This window comes from Beauveria bassiana (genome assembly GCF_000280675.1).
Source record: "Beauveria bassiana ARSEF 2860 unplaced genomic scaffold BBA_S00010, whole genome shotgun sequence".
In the NCBI taxonomy this organism is placed as follows: domain Eukaryota; kingdom Fungi; phylum Ascomycota; class Sordariomycetes; order Hypocreales; family Cordycipitaceae; genus Beauveria; species Beauveria bassiana.
Window position 1 is genome coordinate 204,853 of NW_007930845.1, and position 19,714 is coordinate 224,566.

At 53.8% G+C, this 19,714-nt stretch overlaps 6 protein-coding genes across 6 annotated transcripts; 4 read left to right on the forward strand and 2 right to left on the reverse strand.

Annotated features, from left to right (window-relative positions):
- Positions 1-1,456: 1,456 nt before the first annotated feature.
- On the forward strand, positions 1,457-3,027 carry BBA_04416 (putative DOT1 protein; the record flags this gene model as incomplete). Its single annotated transcript, XM_008599513.1, has 2 exons — positions 1,457-2,025; positions 2,103-3,027. 2 exons carry the CDS (start codon positions 1,457-1,459, stop codon positions 3,025-3,027), a joined length of 1,494 nt encoding a protein of 497 aa, XP_008597735.1.
- Positions 3,028-3,357: 330 nt separating this feature from the next.
- Positions 3,358-4,232, reverse strand: BBA_04417 (autophagy protein; the record flags this gene model as incomplete). Its single annotated transcript, XM_008599514.1, has 3 exons — positions 3,358-3,522; positions 3,632-4,033; positions 4,095-4,232. 3 exons carry the CDS (start codon positions 4,230-4,232, stop codon positions 3,358-3,360), a joined length of 705 nt encoding a protein of 234 aa, XP_008597736.1.
- A 391-nt stretch (positions 4,233-4,623) lies between these two features.
- Positions 4,624-6,192, reverse strand: BBA_04418 (major facilitator superfamily transporter; the record flags this gene model as incomplete). The annotated part of the gene is made up of 3 exons (XM_008599515.1): positions 4,624-5,624; positions 5,672-5,896; positions 5,988-6,192. The coding sequence occupies 3 exons, from the start codon at positions 6,190-6,192 to the stop codon at positions 4,624-4,626; spliced, it is 1,431 nt and encodes a 476-aa protein (XP_008597737.1).
- A 3,049-nt stretch (positions 6,193-9,241) lies between these two features.
- BBA_04419 (uncharacterized protein) lies at positions 9,242-9,775 on the forward strand (the record flags this gene model as incomplete). Its single annotated transcript, XM_008599516.1, has 1 exon — positions 9,242-9,775. The coding sequence occupies one exon, from the start codon at positions 9,242-9,244 to the stop codon at positions 9,773-9,775; it is 534 nt and encodes a 177-aa protein (XP_008597738.1).
- Positions 9,776-10,850: 1,075 nt separating this feature from the next.
- BBA_04420 (mitochondrial integral membrane protein) lies at positions 10,851-12,510 on the forward strand (the record flags this gene model as incomplete). The annotated part of the gene is made up of 2 exons (XM_008599517.1): positions 10,851-11,258; positions 11,338-12,510. 2 exons carry the CDS (start codon positions 10,851-10,853, stop codon positions 12,508-12,510), a joined length of 1,581 nt encoding a protein of 526 aa, XP_008597739.1.
- A 2,568-nt stretch (positions 12,511-15,078) lies between these two features.
- On the forward strand, positions 15,079-18,775 carry BBA_04421 (RhoGAP domain-containing protein; the record flags this gene model as incomplete). The annotated part of the gene is made up of 2 exons (XM_008599518.1): positions 15,079-15,444; positions 15,554-18,775. 2 exons carry the CDS (start codon positions 15,079-15,081, stop codon positions 18,773-18,775), a joined length of 3,588 nt encoding a protein of 1,195 aa, XP_008597740.1.
- Between the last annotated feature and the right edge of the window lie 939 nt (positions 18,776-19,714).

Sequence of the window (19,714 nt, forward strand, 5' to 3'; positions counted from 1 at the left end):
AAAATCTTGGCCAAAGAAGATGCAGGCCGGGTAAGTCCGGGCACGTGTGCAAGAGTCACGGGCAAAGGTGGAAGGAAGATGGAGTATGTAATCCGTAGCGGATGAGCTTTTGGCGGCGCAGCAATGGGATATAGGAGAAACAATGGTGTGTGAGCTAAAAATAAATCAAACAAAATAGACAGGGTACAATGGCTTGTTGTTAAGTCGAACCAACCATTATTTCCCGATAGTTTTTGCTTTTTTATTTTTATTTTTTATTGTTAGGTCAGGTACTCACCCGCCAAGTTGGTTGGTTGGGCAGGATTAGCGGCGGTTTGTGTGGTCTTATCCAGTTCTTAGGCGGCATCCTCGGCGGCGCCCGCCATCGTTTCCAGGCTGTGCACGCAGCGCCAAAGCGCCGCCGACACCGACACCGACGCCGACGCCGACACCCAATGTCACGTTTCGCGGATCCTGTGATTCCCGTATGACGGCATCACAGAGACAAAAAGTCATTCGCGAGTGCAAGAAAGAGAGTCGTTTGATGCGTGTCGCTTGATGCGTGCAAAGCGTGGTGGCGAAAAAGTGGAGCCAGGGCAGGCACAAGGTTAAGAACGTAAGTAGGTGGAGTGGAGCCTCGGACAACAAACAGGCGCCGACCGGCAGACAAAGTAGGCAAGTGGCAAGCAGCAAGCAGGCAGGCAGGCAAGCATATAAGCAGATACAAGCATGGAAGCATGCAAGCAGGCAACAACAGCGGGCAGGGTACGGAGAAAGCTGCAGGCAGTCTTTTGGCTCTAAATAAAGCAAACGACGGACCAACCAACCAACCAAAAGGAGCAAAGGAAGCCAAAAATAAATAAATAAGAAATACACACAAAAAAAAGAAAGGTAGGTAATAAAAAGAGAGAGAATGAGAGGGCGAAAGGGGAAAAAAAAAAAAAAACTAGAGAGACCCCACGTCACTTGTTCTCAAGTATTCTTCTGCTGCCTTGAGCCCGCCCATACATCCACTCTCCTCTCCCATGCTACTGGTACCTGCACTTGACAAACGGTGCGGCTAGTACAAGTGTAAAAACTTGGATATTCTCAGCTTTTATTCCATCTTTCCCACGCCATCTTTCTCGCTACAGTCCTTGATCTTGTTGTCATATTTTCCCTTCATTCCTTATTACTCGCTCCTCCTTTCTTTTATACACATTATTTACATTTGTCATTCTCTCTGCTGTTGGGTCCGAGAACCGGCCCCCCGGTCCTGTGACCATCTTCGACCGCACCGACCAAGACCATCAGTCATCCTTCGACGCATTATCGCCGACAGACCCCTCGCCGCCGCCCTCCCACCGCATAAACATAGCGCCACCAAAGTGAAGCGCATCTGAGCGCGCATTTCTCCTTTGCAGACGCTCGTCGCCCCGGCGCATCAGTGCCGACCAACCTTCCCCCTCGTCGTCCCCCCCCCCTCCGCCGCGTCACGATGCCTCTCCTCGGTGGCAAGGGCAACAAATTCAAGGTCGATCCGCCCAAGATTCGCATCGAAAAGGTCACAGTCGAGCGACCCGCGCCCAAACCAAAGCCCAAGCCCCAAGCCGCCCTCTCCAAGGCCTCGTCGTCATCGTCGCGCTCCCCGTCCCTCCACCGTGCCTCGCCCAAACCCGCCACGCCACGTCAGAAGAGCCACTCGCCGTACCCGTCGTCGTCGGACGAGCGCCGCCTCGAGCGCAAACGCAAGGCCGGCGCCACCCCGGTCCGCAAATCCCCCGTCGCCGAGCGCGTCACCTTTGACAAGGACAGCGACAACGAGGACGATGGTTGGATGAGCCTCGACACCCGCAAGCGCTCGCGCAAGGGCCAAGACGACGACATGGCCGACCCCAACCGCCAGCTGCGTGACATTGACGCCTACGAGGAGCCTGAGGCCGGCCTCAAGTTTGTTCACGCCGTCGATGTCGCCTCGCTGGAGACCAAGTGCGTACCGGTCATGGGCGCTCAAAAAGAGGATGTTGCAATAGAAATACAATATCCCAGCCCCCAACCACGAGAACGGTAGGTTGCAAGCCCATGCAGCCACTTTTTTACTTGTCTCATCGTTTCTCACCAACTCTCTACTAACAATTGTCTAGGTTTGAACTAGTCTGGGGCAAAGACAAGATTGACGCGGTACAGGCTAGCATCCGTATCGTACAACTTGTTGCCGAGACATATCTCACCGAGCAAGAGGCCGAGCCCTTTACCAACCAAAACGGGGGACTTATTCGACGACTCGAAAAAGCCTCCAACAGAAATATTCAAGACCTAACAGGCTTCAAAGCCGCCATCCACGAGTACAACCAAACCCTCCAAAATCTCGTCGAGGACGGCATCGTCGCCAAGAACCTCGACAATCTGCACGAAATACCACCCCACCTTGTCGCCTTTATCCTCGACCAAATATACGACCGAACCGTCGCCCCTCACGTGGAACTCCTCTCCAAGTACGAAAATGGCACCGACTATGTATACGGCGAGCTGTTGCATCCTTTTGTCACCAAGCTGTTGGTCGAGCAGCTCAAGATGACATCAGACCAAGTCTTTGTTGACCTGGGCTCTGGCGTCGGCAACGTGGTGCTGCAGGCAGCGCTGGAGATTGGGTGCGAGAGCATAGGCTGCGAAATGATGGAAAACGCCTGCAAGCTGGCCGACGACCAAAACCGCGAGTTTGGGTCACGCTGCAAGTTGTGGGGCATCCTGCCCGGAAGGACTCGCCTGGAAAAGGGTGACTTTCGCAAGAACCAGGTGATCCACGATGCTCTGAAGCGGGCCGACGTGGTGCTGGTCAACAACAAGGCTTTTACGTCGCAGCTCAACGACGACCTGGTGCGCATGTTTTTGGACCTCAAAAGCGGGTGCAAAATCATTTCGCTGCGATCCTTTGTCACGGACGGCCACAGCCATAATATCAACGACGTCGGTAGCACGATATTGGATGTGGAGGAGTGTGCGTATCCGGAGGGTTTCGTCAGCTGGACGAATGCTGGGGGGCCGTATTACATTTCCACGCGAAAATAGACTTGTTTGATTTCGTTGTTTGGCATTTTCTGGTTATCTGTGTCTGGTCGGCAGGATGGAAAGGCGTGCCAGGGTGTTTTTGTTTTTTTCTTTCACATCTCGAACAAGGAAGCGTTTTTTTGTGGTAGCGGGACTGCATACAATCAACAATCCATACTCCTCTTACCATACTCTTCTCGTCAACCCAAAAGAAAAGAAGAAGAAAAAGTGTGTGCGCCGTGATGTCTATTCGTTGTCATTGTAAAAGAATGCTCAATGCTCAAGTCGTCGACCTGGGGGACAAGGTAGATGAGCTCATGTCGTTGAAGTCGGGGGCGAGGTAGATGAGCATCATCTCGAGGCAGGTTCGTTGGCCAGATTCATGGCGTCTGCTTCTTGCGCCATGCGCTTCATCCAGCGATCGACGAGCTCTTTATTCTCCTTCTTTACCTTGTCTCTTTCCTTTTCCGCCACGGACATTTGAAGATTGAGCGTAATCATTTCATCTTGAACCTCCTATCACACACGGATATTAACACACAAGAAAAAAAAAAGAAAGAAAGAAAGAAAAGAAAAGTCCCCTGCTGCCCAACTCAAAGCATAAAAGGTAGAGAGACTTCCTCACCTCGACAAGCTTGCGCTTTTCGCGCAGTTCATACTCTCGGTCCTTGAGTCGCGTCGTAAGCGCCGTCCGCTCCGACGTGAGATCTCGCACCGACCGCGCGTCCTCTTTCGTCTTGACGCGCAACTTTGCGAGCTCCTCCTCGGCGGCGCGCAAGCGTGTCTCGGTCGCGCCCTTGGCGCGCAGCGCCTCGGCTAGATCGTGCCGCAGCTGCGTCGTCGTGGCGTCGTCTTGGCCGGGTCGAGGAGCAGCGGCGTCGGGGGTAAGCTTGCCGGTTATCGAGGAGGAGGAGGAGGAGGGCAATATTCGCGCTTGTAGTGAGGCGCGCTCAGCTTCCAAAGCAGATATTCGATCTGCCATCAGCGAACCTGGGTCGTCCCCCGCAAAGGTCAGGTGTGGTTCAAGCTCGAAGTGTGTTTTGTTTTTCTTGATACGTCATACATGTTTGCACCAGCTCCATATTCACCGGGTTGTTTATCTCGGATTCCTTGAGGGATACGAGGTATTCTTCTCTCCAGTTTGACATTTCCGATATCGTAGCGACGTCAGCATGCACAATGACAAGGAAAGTCAGTGGGTTGACGTTTGAGAGCTCGAGCTCCATTTCCGGGGGGGGATTACCGATTGGTGGATGCGCGGGCCACCTGCCAACGGGCACCCCAGTTTGTCCGCTGCCCAGCAATAATTGCTTTAACGCTACCAGCAACTGGCCGGCCGGCCACAATAAATAGCTGTCGCGCCAAAAAGCAGAGGCCTACAAGTCAACTATAGGTCAATATCCGTTGTCTGCCTGATAATCAAGAGCCTGAGAATCCTACTGGGAATTTCGTGGATCAGCCTCTAGATGCCTTTTATCAAACAAGCAACACACTCGCAGAGGCAAAATGTCAAAGTGAGAAATAAGTGATAGCTGATGAACGTATATTTTGACCATTATATTCAGGGTAAATGAAGCAAAATTCAGTATCTGAGATTTCGATACTTAATGTAGTATTCTAAAAGTATCCTTTGAAAAACGGCCTGAGAGACTTGGCCACAATGGTACCCGCGCTGGCCAGCATGCAGATGCCCGTAAACACCACCACCCATCGGTACGTCAGAGCGCCGCCGCCAAACTGGCCAGCTCCTCGAGCGACCAGGTTCCCGCCAATGGGGCCCGCAAAGATGTTGCCCAGGCCCTTGCCAAAGTTGAGCAGGCCGTAGACCATGGGCGCCGCGGCGCCGTCGCCCCCCTTGCAGACGTTTGTGCACATGCGCGCCCACATGGCCGTGTAGCCGCTGGCGAAGAAGCCGTAGGCGACGGCAAAGCACACGAGCACGGGCAGCGAGCGCGCCGTCTGCCACATGGCGAGGCAGGCGACGGCGGCGACGGTGACGGCCGTCGACGCGAGCACGTTTGTCGAGATTTTGCGGTCCGAGAGGTAGCCAAAGGCAAACTGGCCGCAGACCTGGGCGACGCTCATGACGGCGAGCAGCACGGCGCCGGTGCGCTCGCCGAGACCGAGCGCGCTCGCGTACGACGGCAGGTACAGCGCGGGGAGAAAGTAACCAAAGCCCTGGAGCACGTTGGACAGGGTGTAGATCCAAAAGAGCTCGGTGCGGAGGAACCGCCAGTCGATGCGCGGCGCTGGCGCCGGCGTCGGCGTCGACCCGTGACGGTGCGCGGTGGCGGGCAGGCGGCGCTGCAGAAAGGGCATGACCGGTCCCGTGAGGACGACGAGGGCACAGGCAACGGCACGAAGTGTCGTGGCGTAGCCGTAGCGCGAGAGGAGCGCCTGCACGACAAAGGGCATGGCGGTGCCGGAGATGCCGGACGCGCCGCACAAGATGCCAAAGGCCATGCCGCGCCGCGCGACCCAGTACTCGCTGACCATGTGCAGGATTGGGTAATAGAAGATGAGGAAGCCGAGGCCGTAGGCTACGCCCTGCGTGAGGATGAGCATCTCGAGCGTGGTGGCAAAGGAGCCCGCCACGAGGCTGAGGATGCAGATTGGCCCTATATTAAAAAAAACCATCATGATGAAAGTGTTAGCTGTGCTCCACGTCGCAACTTGTTGCTGGTGGTAAAAAGGAGAAGAGACTTGCAGCCGATCCAAATCATGGGCCGCAGCCACTGCTGGTGCCGCTGGACGAGCAGCATCACGACGGGGGCGCCGAGATAGCCCAGGCCCGAGGCAATGGTGCCGACGACGCCAATGTACCGGTTGCCGGCAAACTGGGGAAGCGTCGAGTAGTACTGCTGAAAGACACCATACGACATGGGAAAGCCTGCGAGCGCGGTTTCTGATTAGCCCACGTATATAGAACATGTATATAACCTCTGCTTGCCCTTAGGCGTTCAGCAAAAGCAGCAGCTTACCCCAAAGGCAACCCTCAAACATAAAGGCCGCCCACAAGAGCCGCCAGGCGGCGAATCCGCCATCGACGGGTGCCAGGCGCTGCTCGACGCGGCTGCCCGTGTCGTCGAGCAGCATGTCGTCGCCGGATTCGGGATCGGCTCTAGCCGCGGCGACCGCCGTTGCCTCGGCATGTCTTTGTCGCTCCGCCAATTCCACGCAGCCCATGTTGAACCTTTTTTTTTTTTTTTTCCAAAATTCTGATAAAGAATAAGAATATGGAATGGATCAAAGACAACTGAGCAGCTGAATTGCTTCTAAAAAAAAAGAGAGAGAAAATCCATTTAGTGCTGACGATTGAGCTTGTTTATAGTTTTGTAACTCTCCGGCGGTCGGTACGGCCGCACGTGGACCGCCAGCCGATCTTCGGGACATCTGGGCACCTAACGAACAAGAGATCCATATATACATCAACTCACCTTCTCGTTGAGAGTGGTACAAGGTATATGGATTTACGAAAAAGTGCTCTGGTGGAAGGGTCTCGGCCCAATGGCGGAAATGCATGGCCCTATTTTTGCAATATCACATCGTGTACACGTGCGCCGATATGGACCTTTGTTGGCTTTTGCAGCAGACCACTGGTACTTTATAAAGCGGTCTACAGGGCTACTTTAAATTTTCTTCTAGAACCCTTGTCAACTTGAGACTCGAGCAAGAGCGTAACCGCCATCTTGTTACCTTTATGGTTTCCCTGTGACATTGTGCCCGTATCAAGTGTGCGACTGGCTAAATACCTAGGTAGAGTGATACGCGATCAGCTGGCCGGGCTCTCCCATCACTTTTGCTCGGCTATCGGGTATAGGACGCCGACCAGGTGATTCTGTGGAGCGCTCAATGTAAATCTGATCAGCAGAGTAGTTGCATGTTACGTATGAGAACGGCATGGAATGAAGAAAAAGTGCGCATTCGCGTAGCATAACAGAACTGCAACGAGAGCGCCGCCTAGATGATGTGCGAGAAGATTCCGGCGACAGCGAGAGTACCCATCTTGCGGAGCCTTTTTGACCACGAGTGCAAGGCCAACGAGGGCAGATTCAAGATTTACCAGAATGCACGAATTGCCACGGTGTTTGTCTTCTTGTTTCTTCTACACGTGCGCACGCGGCGATGCCATATGGCTGGCTCGGAGTGATACTCCGCTCGGCCGATGCCCCCATCACACCGATACTAAAGCATGATACAGTCGGCTCGCTCCAGTATTACATCTCCAGGTACGGATTAATTATCTCGCTGTCTCTTATGTAAGAAAAATCCCCCTTGTAAACTACTCAGTATTGTAAATAAAAAAAATAAAAAATAAAAATAAAAACAGAAACCCCTGGTTCCTTATGGCCGATACAAAGTTTAGCGTCGTTGAAGCATGTCCAATTTAGGATCTCTCGGCACCGATGCCGGGCAGACAGCCACATGGTTTTACCAGAACCAGCCTCTCTTCGCGGAAGAACTTGCGCAACCCGTCAAAAGAAAAGGGTTTTTTTTTTCTCTCTCTTTACAATACGGATTATGCAACTCCTCACTACATGAAAGCTGAATCAAGGCCGCGTGTACAAGCATGAACCATGGCAATTGTCATGCCAGCTGTCATGAGATGGGCATCTCAGCCGTCCCCAATTGGATGCAGTCTCAGCGCCACCCATTCTCTCAAGTTACAACAGCATCAGGCAAGAATTTCGAGAGAAAACGAATATTAATTCTGACGTTCTTGATTCATCAATTATTCCTGAGTGCTGTTCTTCATTTGGACTTTGGGGTGCTGATCGACATTTTCATGTCGGTACGGATAGACGTCGATGGTTTTTATTTTCTTCCTCCTGGCGAGGGGCTTGAAGAACTGGTTATTAGTGGCTAGTTATTTTAGGATGTTATTTAGCGACTGGGGATTCTTGAACCCCTACGGTGGTAGTTTTCTCTTGTCTTTTGCTTTCTTTTTTCTCCCGTCCGCAGGCATGGCGTTTTGCACACATGCAACAAGGAAGTCGAGACCATCAGTCGGCCCTTGGAAATTAACGTGCTGCATGCAGGCCCTCCCCTGTTCCATGCCGTTGACACATGGTCGGACGATTCTGCCAAAAAGCTCTTTTTTCACGTTTCCGCAACGTCTCGCCGTGCAGCTTGCAGATTTTCTTTGCGGGAGGCGGGGGGCTGGGCGCACAATGACTGAGGGATGTTGAAATGTCTGAGAAGACACGGCTGCGAACCCGACACCACCTTTTTTTTTTTTTTTTTTTTTTTTTTTTGTTTGTTTGTTTGCGAATCCGCTACGGAAGGGGAAAATGCTCGTGGGAGGGCTGTTATTCAGCAAGCAGCGCCTCTCCGGAACCTTTCTCCGCCCAACCGCCACCGTCTCGTATTATCATCACATTTTTGCACGATCCAGAGACATGTCACCACCCTCGCATTATCCTCATTGGGCAGCACGGGTACGCCAATGTATGGAGAAAAATAACGGTAACTATTAAGGTTCATCGTTGCAGCGGGTTGAGCGTTTCCACCATCGCTTTCATAGTAATAAGGGCACCCGCCGCCCCCCTTCCCAATCCATGTTTTTCATGTGCTTTGTTCATGCATAATTAGCGACTATTGACAACCTCACTCGACGTTACACATCCTCGAAACGAACCAGAAAAAAAAAAGAAGCAACTGGCTGCATCCTGCGACGGGCTGCCAAGTCGAGCAACTGGGTGCTTAGCGTCGTCCCAAGAAATCGGGGGTGGCGCTGGACCACGGAGTCGCGAGCTGTCTGTGCGAACCGCGGCAGGCAGGCAAAACTATTTATTGCTTTATTGCCCCTTGTGCGACGCATAATACTCTGAAATAATTGGCACTGCGGTTTCCGCAGTCGGCCTCCCTTTGGCCTGTCGTGTCCTTGGCTGCTCAAATACCTCGCAGCTCTCTCTATCTCGTCTCGCGCTCTCGCTGCCCCCCCTTTACACGGCAACTTTTCGGGTCGTCGGTCGATTCAGTATTTCGTGATACCCAGAGCTGCGTCGACTTTGTGGGTGTGCTACAGATTGCGGCGACCCCCAACCAGGGGTCTTAAGTCGTCGATCACTTCCCAGCCTGCCCTGCTGCGAGTGGTGATCCAGTGGCTCCAACCATAAGTGCTATCAAGTCGAGATTCACCTCAGGCGTCACGATATCAGTCGTGTTTCACTCTCCGTATAATTGACAGTCAACAATTTTCCACAACGCCAGCCAAATCATGGCCTCCCCAATCATGGCCCCTCCAAACGGCCCCCAAAGCATGGCGACGCGGCAGACGCTGCACCAATCCTCGCATTCTACCTTGAGCAGCGTCTCCTCTCGCTCACCTTCACAGCGGCAGCAGCAGCAGCAACGTCCGCCGCCGCCGCCGCACAGCAGCAGCAGCGACCGGCGCCACTCGGCCGGCGACGGCGACGGCGACAGCGACAAGAAGACGTGGCTCCGCTCGTTCAAGACGTGGCTGACCGTTAGCGAGCCATCGGCGCAGGCCATGAAGACGCAGAAGCGCGACGCGTTTCGCCGAGCCGGCATCGACCCCAAAGACCCGGCCGCCGCGGCCAAGATGCACCTGCCGCTGGGCACGCTGCCGCTGGGCGCGACCACGTCCACGTCGGGACCCACGCCCGAGGAGCGCCTCGCCAGGGAGCGGCGGAGCCGGCCGCAGTGCCGCACGCACGGGTCGGCGCAGTCGGTGTCGAGCGGGAGCTCGACAAGCGCGCCGCCAAGCATTCGTGACGTGAACCACGTCGCTCCGTGGGAGAATTGAGTGGCGGGGGGGGGGGAATATGCATGTGGCATGAGGACAAAAGTGGACAATGGGAAAGTGATGGCCCCCCGGCTCAAAGTCGGAGGAAATGTAGTATCATGATCGATCGACAGTATGTTTTAGCTTTAGATACCCGCCTTGTAATAATGGGCTTTTTTAATGTACTGATTTTGATGGATGCGTTGTCATTTGAATGTCATGCTGGCATTTTGTCTGTGCACTCGATGATGCTGCATGACGTCGGGAACGTGCATTTGTTCTGGATGGAAGATGCGCAGTGCATGTGTTACGTCGCTAGAGCAATTGGTCAATCTTTGGAGCGGTTCGAGTCACGAACGTTCGGTTCAGTTGAAAAGAACTTCTTTGATCATAAATAAATAGAGTAGGTAGTGGAATCTGGACGATTGCAATACAAGGCAAAGGGCCGCTAGACTCGAGTTGGCACGCGCTAGCAGCTCGCTACTAACTCAATCGCCCCGCGGCAAAACGATTGGATGGACTCGGCCCCCAAGTAATGACGAGGTTGGTGATTCCGAAACTAAGTAGTAATATGGCACAATGACCAGATTTGTGGTGGTGCATGTCGCGGCTTCGGCAACCTTGAAAAACAAGGCATTGGCAGAATTGCAAGTCAGTCGATACTATTCATGCATTCTAGACATGCCATCTTGTTGCCATTTCGCCATCTTGTGTTAGACACCATCGTCTGCCGGCATCGAGCGATCCCCCCCCACTACGGTTGAATGACGTCTACATTTTGCGCAGAGCCTTGTTTCCGCACACCGTGCTGGTACCGACCAAGGGTAGCGTAACCGGCCATTTCATGCGCTGCAACAGAAACCTTACTGTCCCTCCTGTTCTCGTCCTTTTTTTCCCTCCCTCGAGTCAGGGCTTTGTCAGATTGGCTGCCTCTTTTAGTTGCCTCTACATATTCACAAGGCTGTCCTCGCCCACTGGCTTTGTCGCGTTGCATTGACATTGGCGGTGCCCCGACACGCCCATTTACTTGCAAGCCTTTCCACCTCTAGTTGACATCACTCAACTCCCTCCTACGAACTTGCGCGCTTCAGTCACCATGCCGCAGTCCATCAAAAGCTCGGACCGGTCCCGCATCGGCGGCGGCTCGTCGGTCGACGACGACGACGTCCACACGCTGCCGCCCGACGAGCACACGAGGCTGCTACCGAACCGCGTCGACTCGAGCCGCGGCATGCTCACGCCCGACGACCCCGCCGTGACGCCCTACAACCTCTGGAGCATCCGCCTGCTGCGCTGGGTCACCGTCGTCGTGACGCTCGCCACCTTTTTCTGGTGGGTGCTCGTGCTCGTCTCCACGTTTGCGACACTGCCCGGCTTCCACGTCCGCGGTGGCGGCTTCTACGCCTATGGCTTCACCAGCCTGGCCCTCGCCAACATGCTCTTTACGCTTCTCTTCTTTGAGATTCCGTCGCGACCGGTCAGGATACTATCTCTCGTCATGGCGGTAAGTCCACACACACACACGCACACACACACATACCAAGATGCAATACGTTGCGCAAAAGCTGACCATCCGTCGCTAGTTTGTGCTCATGGTCGACATGATTATCCTGCTGGCCGTGCAAAAGACGCGGTATGAAGAGGGCTGGGTCGGCGTCGTCAGCGTCTCCTGGGCGCTGCTGCTGAGTCTCTGGACCATCCTAGTCGACCGCACCGTGAAATGGGGCAAGGCCGAGGAAGAGGAGCGGCTGACGGGCCGCGCCGAGACGCGCCGCACACTCAGTGAATGGCTCGCGGTGCTCCTGTCCAGCGTCGGCTACACCGCCATGGTCGTTGCCTCCGTGCTGATGGCGCTCACCATTGTTCTTCGCGCACTCGACGCCAAGTTTGCGCCGCCCGGCAAGCTGTACTGGGTCGACAGCGGCAAGTACCGTATCCACGTGTACTGCCAGGGCAACGTGACGGCGTTTGACGGCTCTCCGCACACGACGGTGCTCTTCGAGGGCGGCGAGCGGCCCGTCGAAGACGGCCTGTGGCAGTTTGCCAACGAGGCTCTCGACAGTGGCTCCATCGGCCGGTACTGCTTCGCGGATCGTCCCGGCATCGCGTGGTCCGACACAGCACCGTCCCCCCTGTCCGCGAGCTTCGCCGTCGACGCGCTGAGTGAGGCCCTCGCGGCGGCCGGTGAGCGCGGTCCGTGGGTGCTAGCGAGCGCGGGCATCGGCTCGCTCTACTCGCGCGTCTTCTCCGCGCGCCACGGCCGCGACGTGCGCGGCATCCTGCTCATCGACCCCCTCCACGAAGACCTGCTCGGCCGACTGGCCTCACCGAGCCGCGGCTTCCTGCTATGGCTGCGCGGCATAGTCTCGCCGCTGGGCCTGGACCAGCTTCCCGGCGCCTTGTTCCGCGGCCGGACGAGCCAGGACCGCGTCTACGGGCGGTCGGTGCAGCAGACGAGCAAGAACATCTTTGCGCGCCTGCAGGAGAGCTTGGTGCTAGACTCGTTTACGCGCCGCGACGTCGGCAGCAGCCGTCAAATCCAGGACCGCAGCGTCCAGCTGGCCGTCGTCAGCTCGGGCAAGCACATCAAGGAGGACCACGCGTGGGAGGCCAAGCAGCGCGACCTGACGAAGCTGACGGACGAGCTGCTCCAATGGGACATTGTGGACGAGGCACCGTCGCACGTATGGCAGTCGACAGCTGGGCGTGACAGATTGGAGAAGCGGCTGAGGCAGCTTTTGAAGAATAAGGCGTAAGCATGGTGACCAGCACGCACAATTTGTTTTGTTTTTATTTCTTTTTTCTCTTTCTTTTTCTTTTTCTTTTTTGGCAAAAAGAATCGCAACCCCACCCCCCTTTGTTTTCTTCATCTTTTCCTTTGCTAGTGTTAGCCTTTCTTTTCTTTCTTTCCTTTTTTTTTTTTTTTGGTAGTGTGTGCGGGTATTTGCCTTTTGACTTGATGGCCTAGGTAGAGTCGAGGACATCAGGCAGTATCACTATGCCGCGATTGATAGGCAGCAGAGTAATATTAAATCCTTAATGACGCCCGCGTTGCCGATTCGACAATGTACATGTACGTACACGAGTGGATCAATACGAGAAACTGAAACAAAACTCCAGCGCCATCTCTACATGGAAGAGGCAAGGCGTCGATCGCTAGAGTGAATTTCGGGGCATCGTGGACGAGTGAGGGGGAGGAAGCGAGTGACTCGACGCTATTAGATGGCGTCGAATTGGCGTAGCCTAAATTTAGTAACAGACAAATAACCAATAAGCGGACTCGACTCACAGGAGAAACAGCCCGCAGAAGTATACTGCGTATGCACGACAGAAAACCTTCGATGCTTCCACAACAATGAGGGGCGGAGACAATCGGAATTTATTCAGCCTCGTCCTGCTTGCGTTTGTTACAGTCTCGGCCCAGCAACCGGGCGGTGGCTCAGGACGAGAGAACTGGTGCTGTCCACACGTGACGTCAATGGTGCAGGAGAGGCTTTGGGGCTTGATTTAGGGGTCCTACGAGTAAGATTGCAAGGTGGCGCCTAAGGCCACGAAGCGCCAAGTTGTGAGTGGTAATAGGTCACAGATACAATACCACGAGTCAACAAATAGAAAGGTTTGCAAGCGAGGAAAGACGTGAAATGACGAGTTGACACTGCAATTTGGGCAGCATGGCGTCAATATATACCACGTGTACATGCAGAGAAGGGGCTAGTACAAGGTCGTGGACCTGTAGTGCTGCGCTGTCCCTCACGTCCTTTGCTAACACCAGTCTGGGTCTAGAAATAGCTCTAGGTACTGTGTGGTACCTACGTAGTAATCACCGGCTCAGATCCGTGCTGATGGATACGAGATGCTATGCGGGATACAGGGAGATTTTTCTACTCGAAATCTTGAAACACGGAAGCAACGACGCCAATCTCTTTTTCGCTTGCCTTTATTCAAATTCCTGCAAAATCACCAAGTAAAATAGGTACTTCGCAGTGTCGCGTCAAAATCGGAGTACCCATGCCCTGGAAAGTTGGAAATTAAGGCCTGCAGCAAAGCCCCCCAGCACCCAACCAGGAAACCGCCTAACTAACTACCTCAAATCCTCAAACAGGGCTTCCGGGACACATGGCAGGCTGTTGGCTGGGTAGCTCCAGTGGGTTCCGCCGGCTCCACGCCCCCCAACCTGAGGCGGGCCGCCGTCAAGGAATTATTCTTTTGACATGCAAGTATCTCCTCGGCTGCCATCTGGTGAAAATGTACACGAGTTGGCAGAGCTTGACAAACAGAGTACCCATTTCTGCCCAAGGGCGGGCGTCATTTGCAGACTTGGGGGGGTGTTGGGGCTTGCGACAGCGGTACCTATTATTACTGGTAGACTGACCAAGGCACCAGCCACAGCAGTGTAACAATTTGGGACTTTGGCTCTTGCTCCCTATTTAATTTCTTTTAGGACTTTTTTTATATCCGCAGAAGCGTGAATTCTTGAAATCTGTCTCGAGATTCTCCGGTCAGAACACTGCTGTCTACCTTAACTGAGTTGGTACCTGTGGCCTAGCGCGTCAGTGGCTGCACCACCACCTTTGTCTAGCCACTCACCTCTCACCTTGGTCTCTCACTCTAATTATCGACTAGCTAATAAGGTAGCAACTCACTCTAGCAACTCACTCTAGCCTCCCACTCTAGAACCAGCTTGGCACAACACCCCCCTCCGCTCATACTCTTCTTCCCCCAGCCCAAGTCCTGATTTCCCATCCACCTCGTTCTCTTTTCTAGTTTACATGTTTCAATCTCGCGTCTTCCTGCATCACAGCATCTTCGCCCACTCACACTCTCGCTCCCGTACCATTCGTTAATCACCCTGCCAAAAGCCACCCGCCCTGGCCTCGAGGCGCCGTCTGCTCCCCCCATCGATACCCGCGTTCGTTGTTCTCTCGTCACGCGAACCACCCACGCCCGCGCAGTCCTTCCAACGGCTCTGGTTTTTTTCCCCTTCCTGCGTCTACTTGTTAGATATCTGGCCCAGCCCGCATCTCGATTCGCCAGAGTCCCTGATCTCACTCATGACACAGTCTCGATACTCGCAATTGGCATTTTATACCCCCAACTTCCCATTTCATTCCAACCGGCGCCCGCAGCCGAGCAGATGCAGACCGCTTCGTCATTAACCCCTCTCTGCACCAATCTTGAACCACTTTCGCGTTGAGTCGACGGGAGGAGAAGAACGAGGATCGAGGGAACGTCGAATTCCTTTGACTTAATTTTTCCACCACGACACCCGTTCCCGTCCCTGGGCGTGGCGCCTCGCGGCATTACTTCTCTGAATGCCAGCCAATATGGCATTCGATTCCTCAAATGGGCTGCCACCTGATCTGGCCCATGGCGACAACAACCACCCCACCTCCGATGCTGCCGATAAATCTTGGCAGTCTGCCGGCCGACAGACGCCCGACAACGACCACAAGCTGAGGCTCACAAATTCAAATCCAGGCCCCGCCTCACTGCCTGGCTCCTTACCCGCTGAACCCCCCTGGAACGACGAGCCGCCTCGTAAGAGCAGCGAGAGGAACAGGTCGCGTCAGAGAAATGGACGCTCTGCCAGTGGTCAGATACGAACCTGCAAAAAGTGCGGCGAGCCTTTGACCGGCCAGTTTGTTCGTGCTCTCGACGGCACATTTCACCTCGACTGCTTCAAGTGTAGAGTATGTTGGCCCCCCAGTTTCACCCCATCCGTTGGTGCCAACGCCCGCGATTTACGTCCCTTTGCCCTCAGCCACTGCCACTGCACGCCAGCTAATTTGCCATGTGTAGGACTGCGGCGAGATAGTAGCTTCGAAATTCTTCCCCGCCGATGATGACGACGGTGAGGGTCAGTATCCCCTCTGCGAAACCGACTACTTCAGACGCCTCGGTCTCCTTTGCTATCAGTGCGGCGGTGCCTTGCGCGGTTCATACATAACGGCTCTGGACCGCAAATATCACGTCGACCACTTCACCTGCTCCATGTGCGATACCGTATTCGGCGCCCAAGACAGCTATTACGAACACGACGGCAACGTATACTGCCACTACCATTACTCCACCAGATTCGCCCAAAGATGTAATGGCTGCCAGACTGCCATTCTAAAGCAATTCGTCGAAATTTTCCGTAATGGTCAGAACCAGCACTGGCATCCCGAATGCTACATGATTCACAAGTTTTGGAATGTTCGCCTCGGCCAGCCTTCAGATGATCCTCAACTGCCTCTCGACTTGACCGATCCTGCTGACAGAGAACTCATTCGTGCCGACGAAGAGCGCATGGAAGACAAAGTATACCGTATATGGAGTGTCTTGTCTACGTTTGAGGAATCGTCTGCAGCCTGCATCTCAGATATGCTGCTCCATGTCAGCAACGGTTCCTATGTCGATGGTGTGCTCGTGGCCAAGCGCTTCATATGGCATGTCGAGATTCTCTTCCGTTCGGCCGACAGATTGGATCAGCTCATTACTCAGAAATCTGAAAAGGGCAAGTTGCTCACAACATCTCTACAGGCTAGTTTGCTAACAACACTAGGCATGTCATATGGCCGCGAGGCGAAGCTGCTTTGCAAAAAGATTGTGTCCTTCTTCTCTCTTTTGTCAAAGACGCAAGATGCCGATGCGCGCAAGCTTGGTGTCACCCAGGAACTCCTCTCACTCGTCACCGGTTTGGCACACTATCTAAAGCTTCTGATTCGCATATGTCTGCAGGGCGCCTTGCGGTTCGAGCGCGATACGCAAGACAGCGACGGTCTCCACCAATTCCTCGACGATCTCAATGACTTTGAATCCTTCAAAAATGACGAAACAGCCAACATGATAGATAGCCGACTCGCTGCCAAGGACTCGGACCACTGCGGTGTTTGCAGGCGATCTGTCGAGGATGAATGTGCCACCACTGGCGATTACAGATGGCACTTGCCGTGCATGCGGTGTTCGAGGTGTGGTCGTGACCTTGGCCGTGCACTTTATGAAGCGACCTATAATACAGCGGACCGCAAACTCGCATGCACAAACTGCGCCTCTTCACAGCACCCCGCCATATCTCTGCCACTTGAGCATGTCTCGAAGCTACAGCAATATGCGTTCCTACTCAAGGTTGCACTTGCGCGATTACTGGATATTCTTCGAAACAATGGCACGATTCCACCTGCTCCGGGTGAAAAGCCGGCCAACGGGCTCACTGCCGACCGCCCCAGCTTTGGCGCAGACAATCGCTCAAAGTCATATTCCGCGGCAGGAGACAGGGAGCATCAACGAGAGTCGACGTATGAGAATACGCTGAACGAGGTTCGCCGTCTTAGGAGTACGCGTCTCGATCGTCATCTTTCATCTAGTGTCAGACATGCTCGCACATCAAGAGTCATGGACAGCGATGGACGTGGCCCGCGCGCTGAGTCGCCTGCCCAGGGCGACAGCAAACATGCACCACAAAATTCTACAGACATGATGTTTGGTCAGAATGATGCCATTACTCTCGACGATATTCCCCGCATCGTTGCAGTTGAGCAATCAAAAGAGCAGCAGCAGCGGGAATTAGCCCAGGAAGCCGGGCGAACCGGCTTGGCCGACACCGGTATATCTAACCGTCATCAGAGAACTTTGTCTGCTAGTCAAAATCAGGATGTGCGAGCTCCTGACCCTCTTCAGACGAGACTAGTACGCAAGTTCTTCCCAGAACTCTCTGCCCTCGAATACTGCAATGTTAGGCATTTGGCTGTTCTCACGATGCAGCCCATGCTCGAGTCCGAGTTTAGCCTTGATGAGCTGTCGTCATTTATCGAAACAAGGAAACAGGTTACATTCTGGAAGAACTTGGGCAAGGCTTTCAAGAACGACAAGAACAGGAACATGAAGAAGAAGGGTGTCTTTGGCGTGCCTCTCGAGGTCATCATTGAACGAGACGGTGCCGAATCAACGGACGGCGTCGGACCTGGCACTCTGCGAATTCCTGCCATTATTGACGATATCATATCTTCTATGCGTCAAATGGATCTCTCTGTCGAGGGTGTCTTTCGAAAAAATGGCAACATCAAGAAGCAGCAAGAGATGGTTGATCGAGTCAATAATGAGGGCTGTGATCAAATCAACTTTATGGAGCAGCCCGTCATCCAGCTCGCCGCAATTCTGAAACGATACCTCCGTGATCTCCCTGATCCGCTGATGACACACAAGCTTTATCGTCTCTGGGTCACAGCCGCCAAGCTTTCCGACCCCGCAAAGCGCAAGCAGTGTCTGCATCTCGTGTGCTGCCTGCTGCCCAAGAGTCACCGCGACTGTATGGAAATTTTGTTCACGTTCCTGAAGTGGGCCGGCACCTTTCACCAGCTGGATGAAGATGTCGGCTCCAAAATGGACGTCCGCAACCTGGCCACCGTCATTGCGCCCAACATTCTGACTAATGCCACCAAGGCCCCCGCGCTGGACAGTGAGGCCATCTACGTGATTGACGCGGTCGAGATCATCATTGCCAACATTGAAGAAATGTGTCACGTTCCCGATGAGCTTCTGACGCTACTCAACGACCCGTACCTTTTCAGCAGCAGCAGCGAGATTACGACTAAGGAGATCCAGAAGCGCATTCAAGACCGCCGTGGGCAGATTCCCATAGCTGACGTTGCAGAGGTCTACAACCGCCCAGATGTGACCAGCCGCGCTCCACCGAAGAGGGTAGAGACTGACCCGTCGCTGTGGCAAGGCGAACGCACAGTGCGCCCCGTGCAGGATCCGCCGGGGCAGTACTCTCACTCGAATCAGGGCACGCCGCCCCAAAGATGGCGCAACCCAGACGATCCGTCGCCGTATCATAACAACAACTATAACCGCTCCGAGGGCCACCTGGCGCGAACAGACCACAACCCGCGCGAATGGCGCAACTCTGGCTGGCAGCAGCAACAGCAGCAGCAGCAGCAACAACAGCAGCAGCAGCAGCAACAACAACAGCAGCAGCAGCAGCAGCAGGTGCAGCAGCAACAGCATCCAGGCGGGCTCGGCGTCGGCAATAGTTTTTGATTTCAAGAAGCACAGGATGAGCAAATGAGAATGATCTTTTTTTAAAGCGTCGATATTTGATTTGATTCTTTATACATGGCATATTCGGCGGTCCTTTTTGTCGCTCCCATGGAATTGCCTGGGAGCAGTAGGAGCCGGCGGTGGCATTGCATTTGCCCTGGCGTTTATTGCATAGTGGAGGCGAGCTCGACGGGGATAGACAGAGACACGATTCGCAATGGAAAGGTCAATGACGGAACATATTAGAGACAAGTTCTCAGACTTGACTGGATTCCTTTGCCGCTGTCACCGAGTGGGTTGAGTTCTTGTTGAGCCCTGCCCTTTTTCTGAGGCTGCGTTTGATTGTATATTGGTGGTTCTTTTTGCGACGATGAAGGGCACGTCGGCGCGGAGGAGTCTGTAAGCCAGGTTTTGATGTCTTGACTTTTTACCCTTTACCAACATGGTGTCGCCAGGAAATGGCAGGGACGGCGCGCAAGATGAGGAGTGAAATAGACTCTTGCAATTCTTTTTTGTTGTTTCTTTTCTCTGGGGGTGGCCGGCTTACACAAAAGAAGAGGGATTCGATTTAAGTCTTCATTTTCTACATTTCTTTTAAAGCAGAACTAGTAGCATAGCCATGCAAAAACGATTTTTCCACTTTTTCATGTTCTTCTCTTTTTTGTTTTCCATCATTTGCGGGCTGGTTTTACATATCCCCTGATGTCTACGTTTCGTTTCGCTTTCCAAGTAGTTGAAATGGCTTTAGGGGGGGGTGAGGGATACGTGCATGTGGAGGTCAAATGAGGTTCTCTAGGATACATGACAATTCATAGGATAGTGTCAATTAGTTTCCAAGGCAATTGATGCGGGTTAGATGTTGCTTGCTGTGTAAAACAACGATACGACTTTGCGTCTTGAGCGTAGTTGATTAGCTATCGCGGATAGAAGCCCAACAGC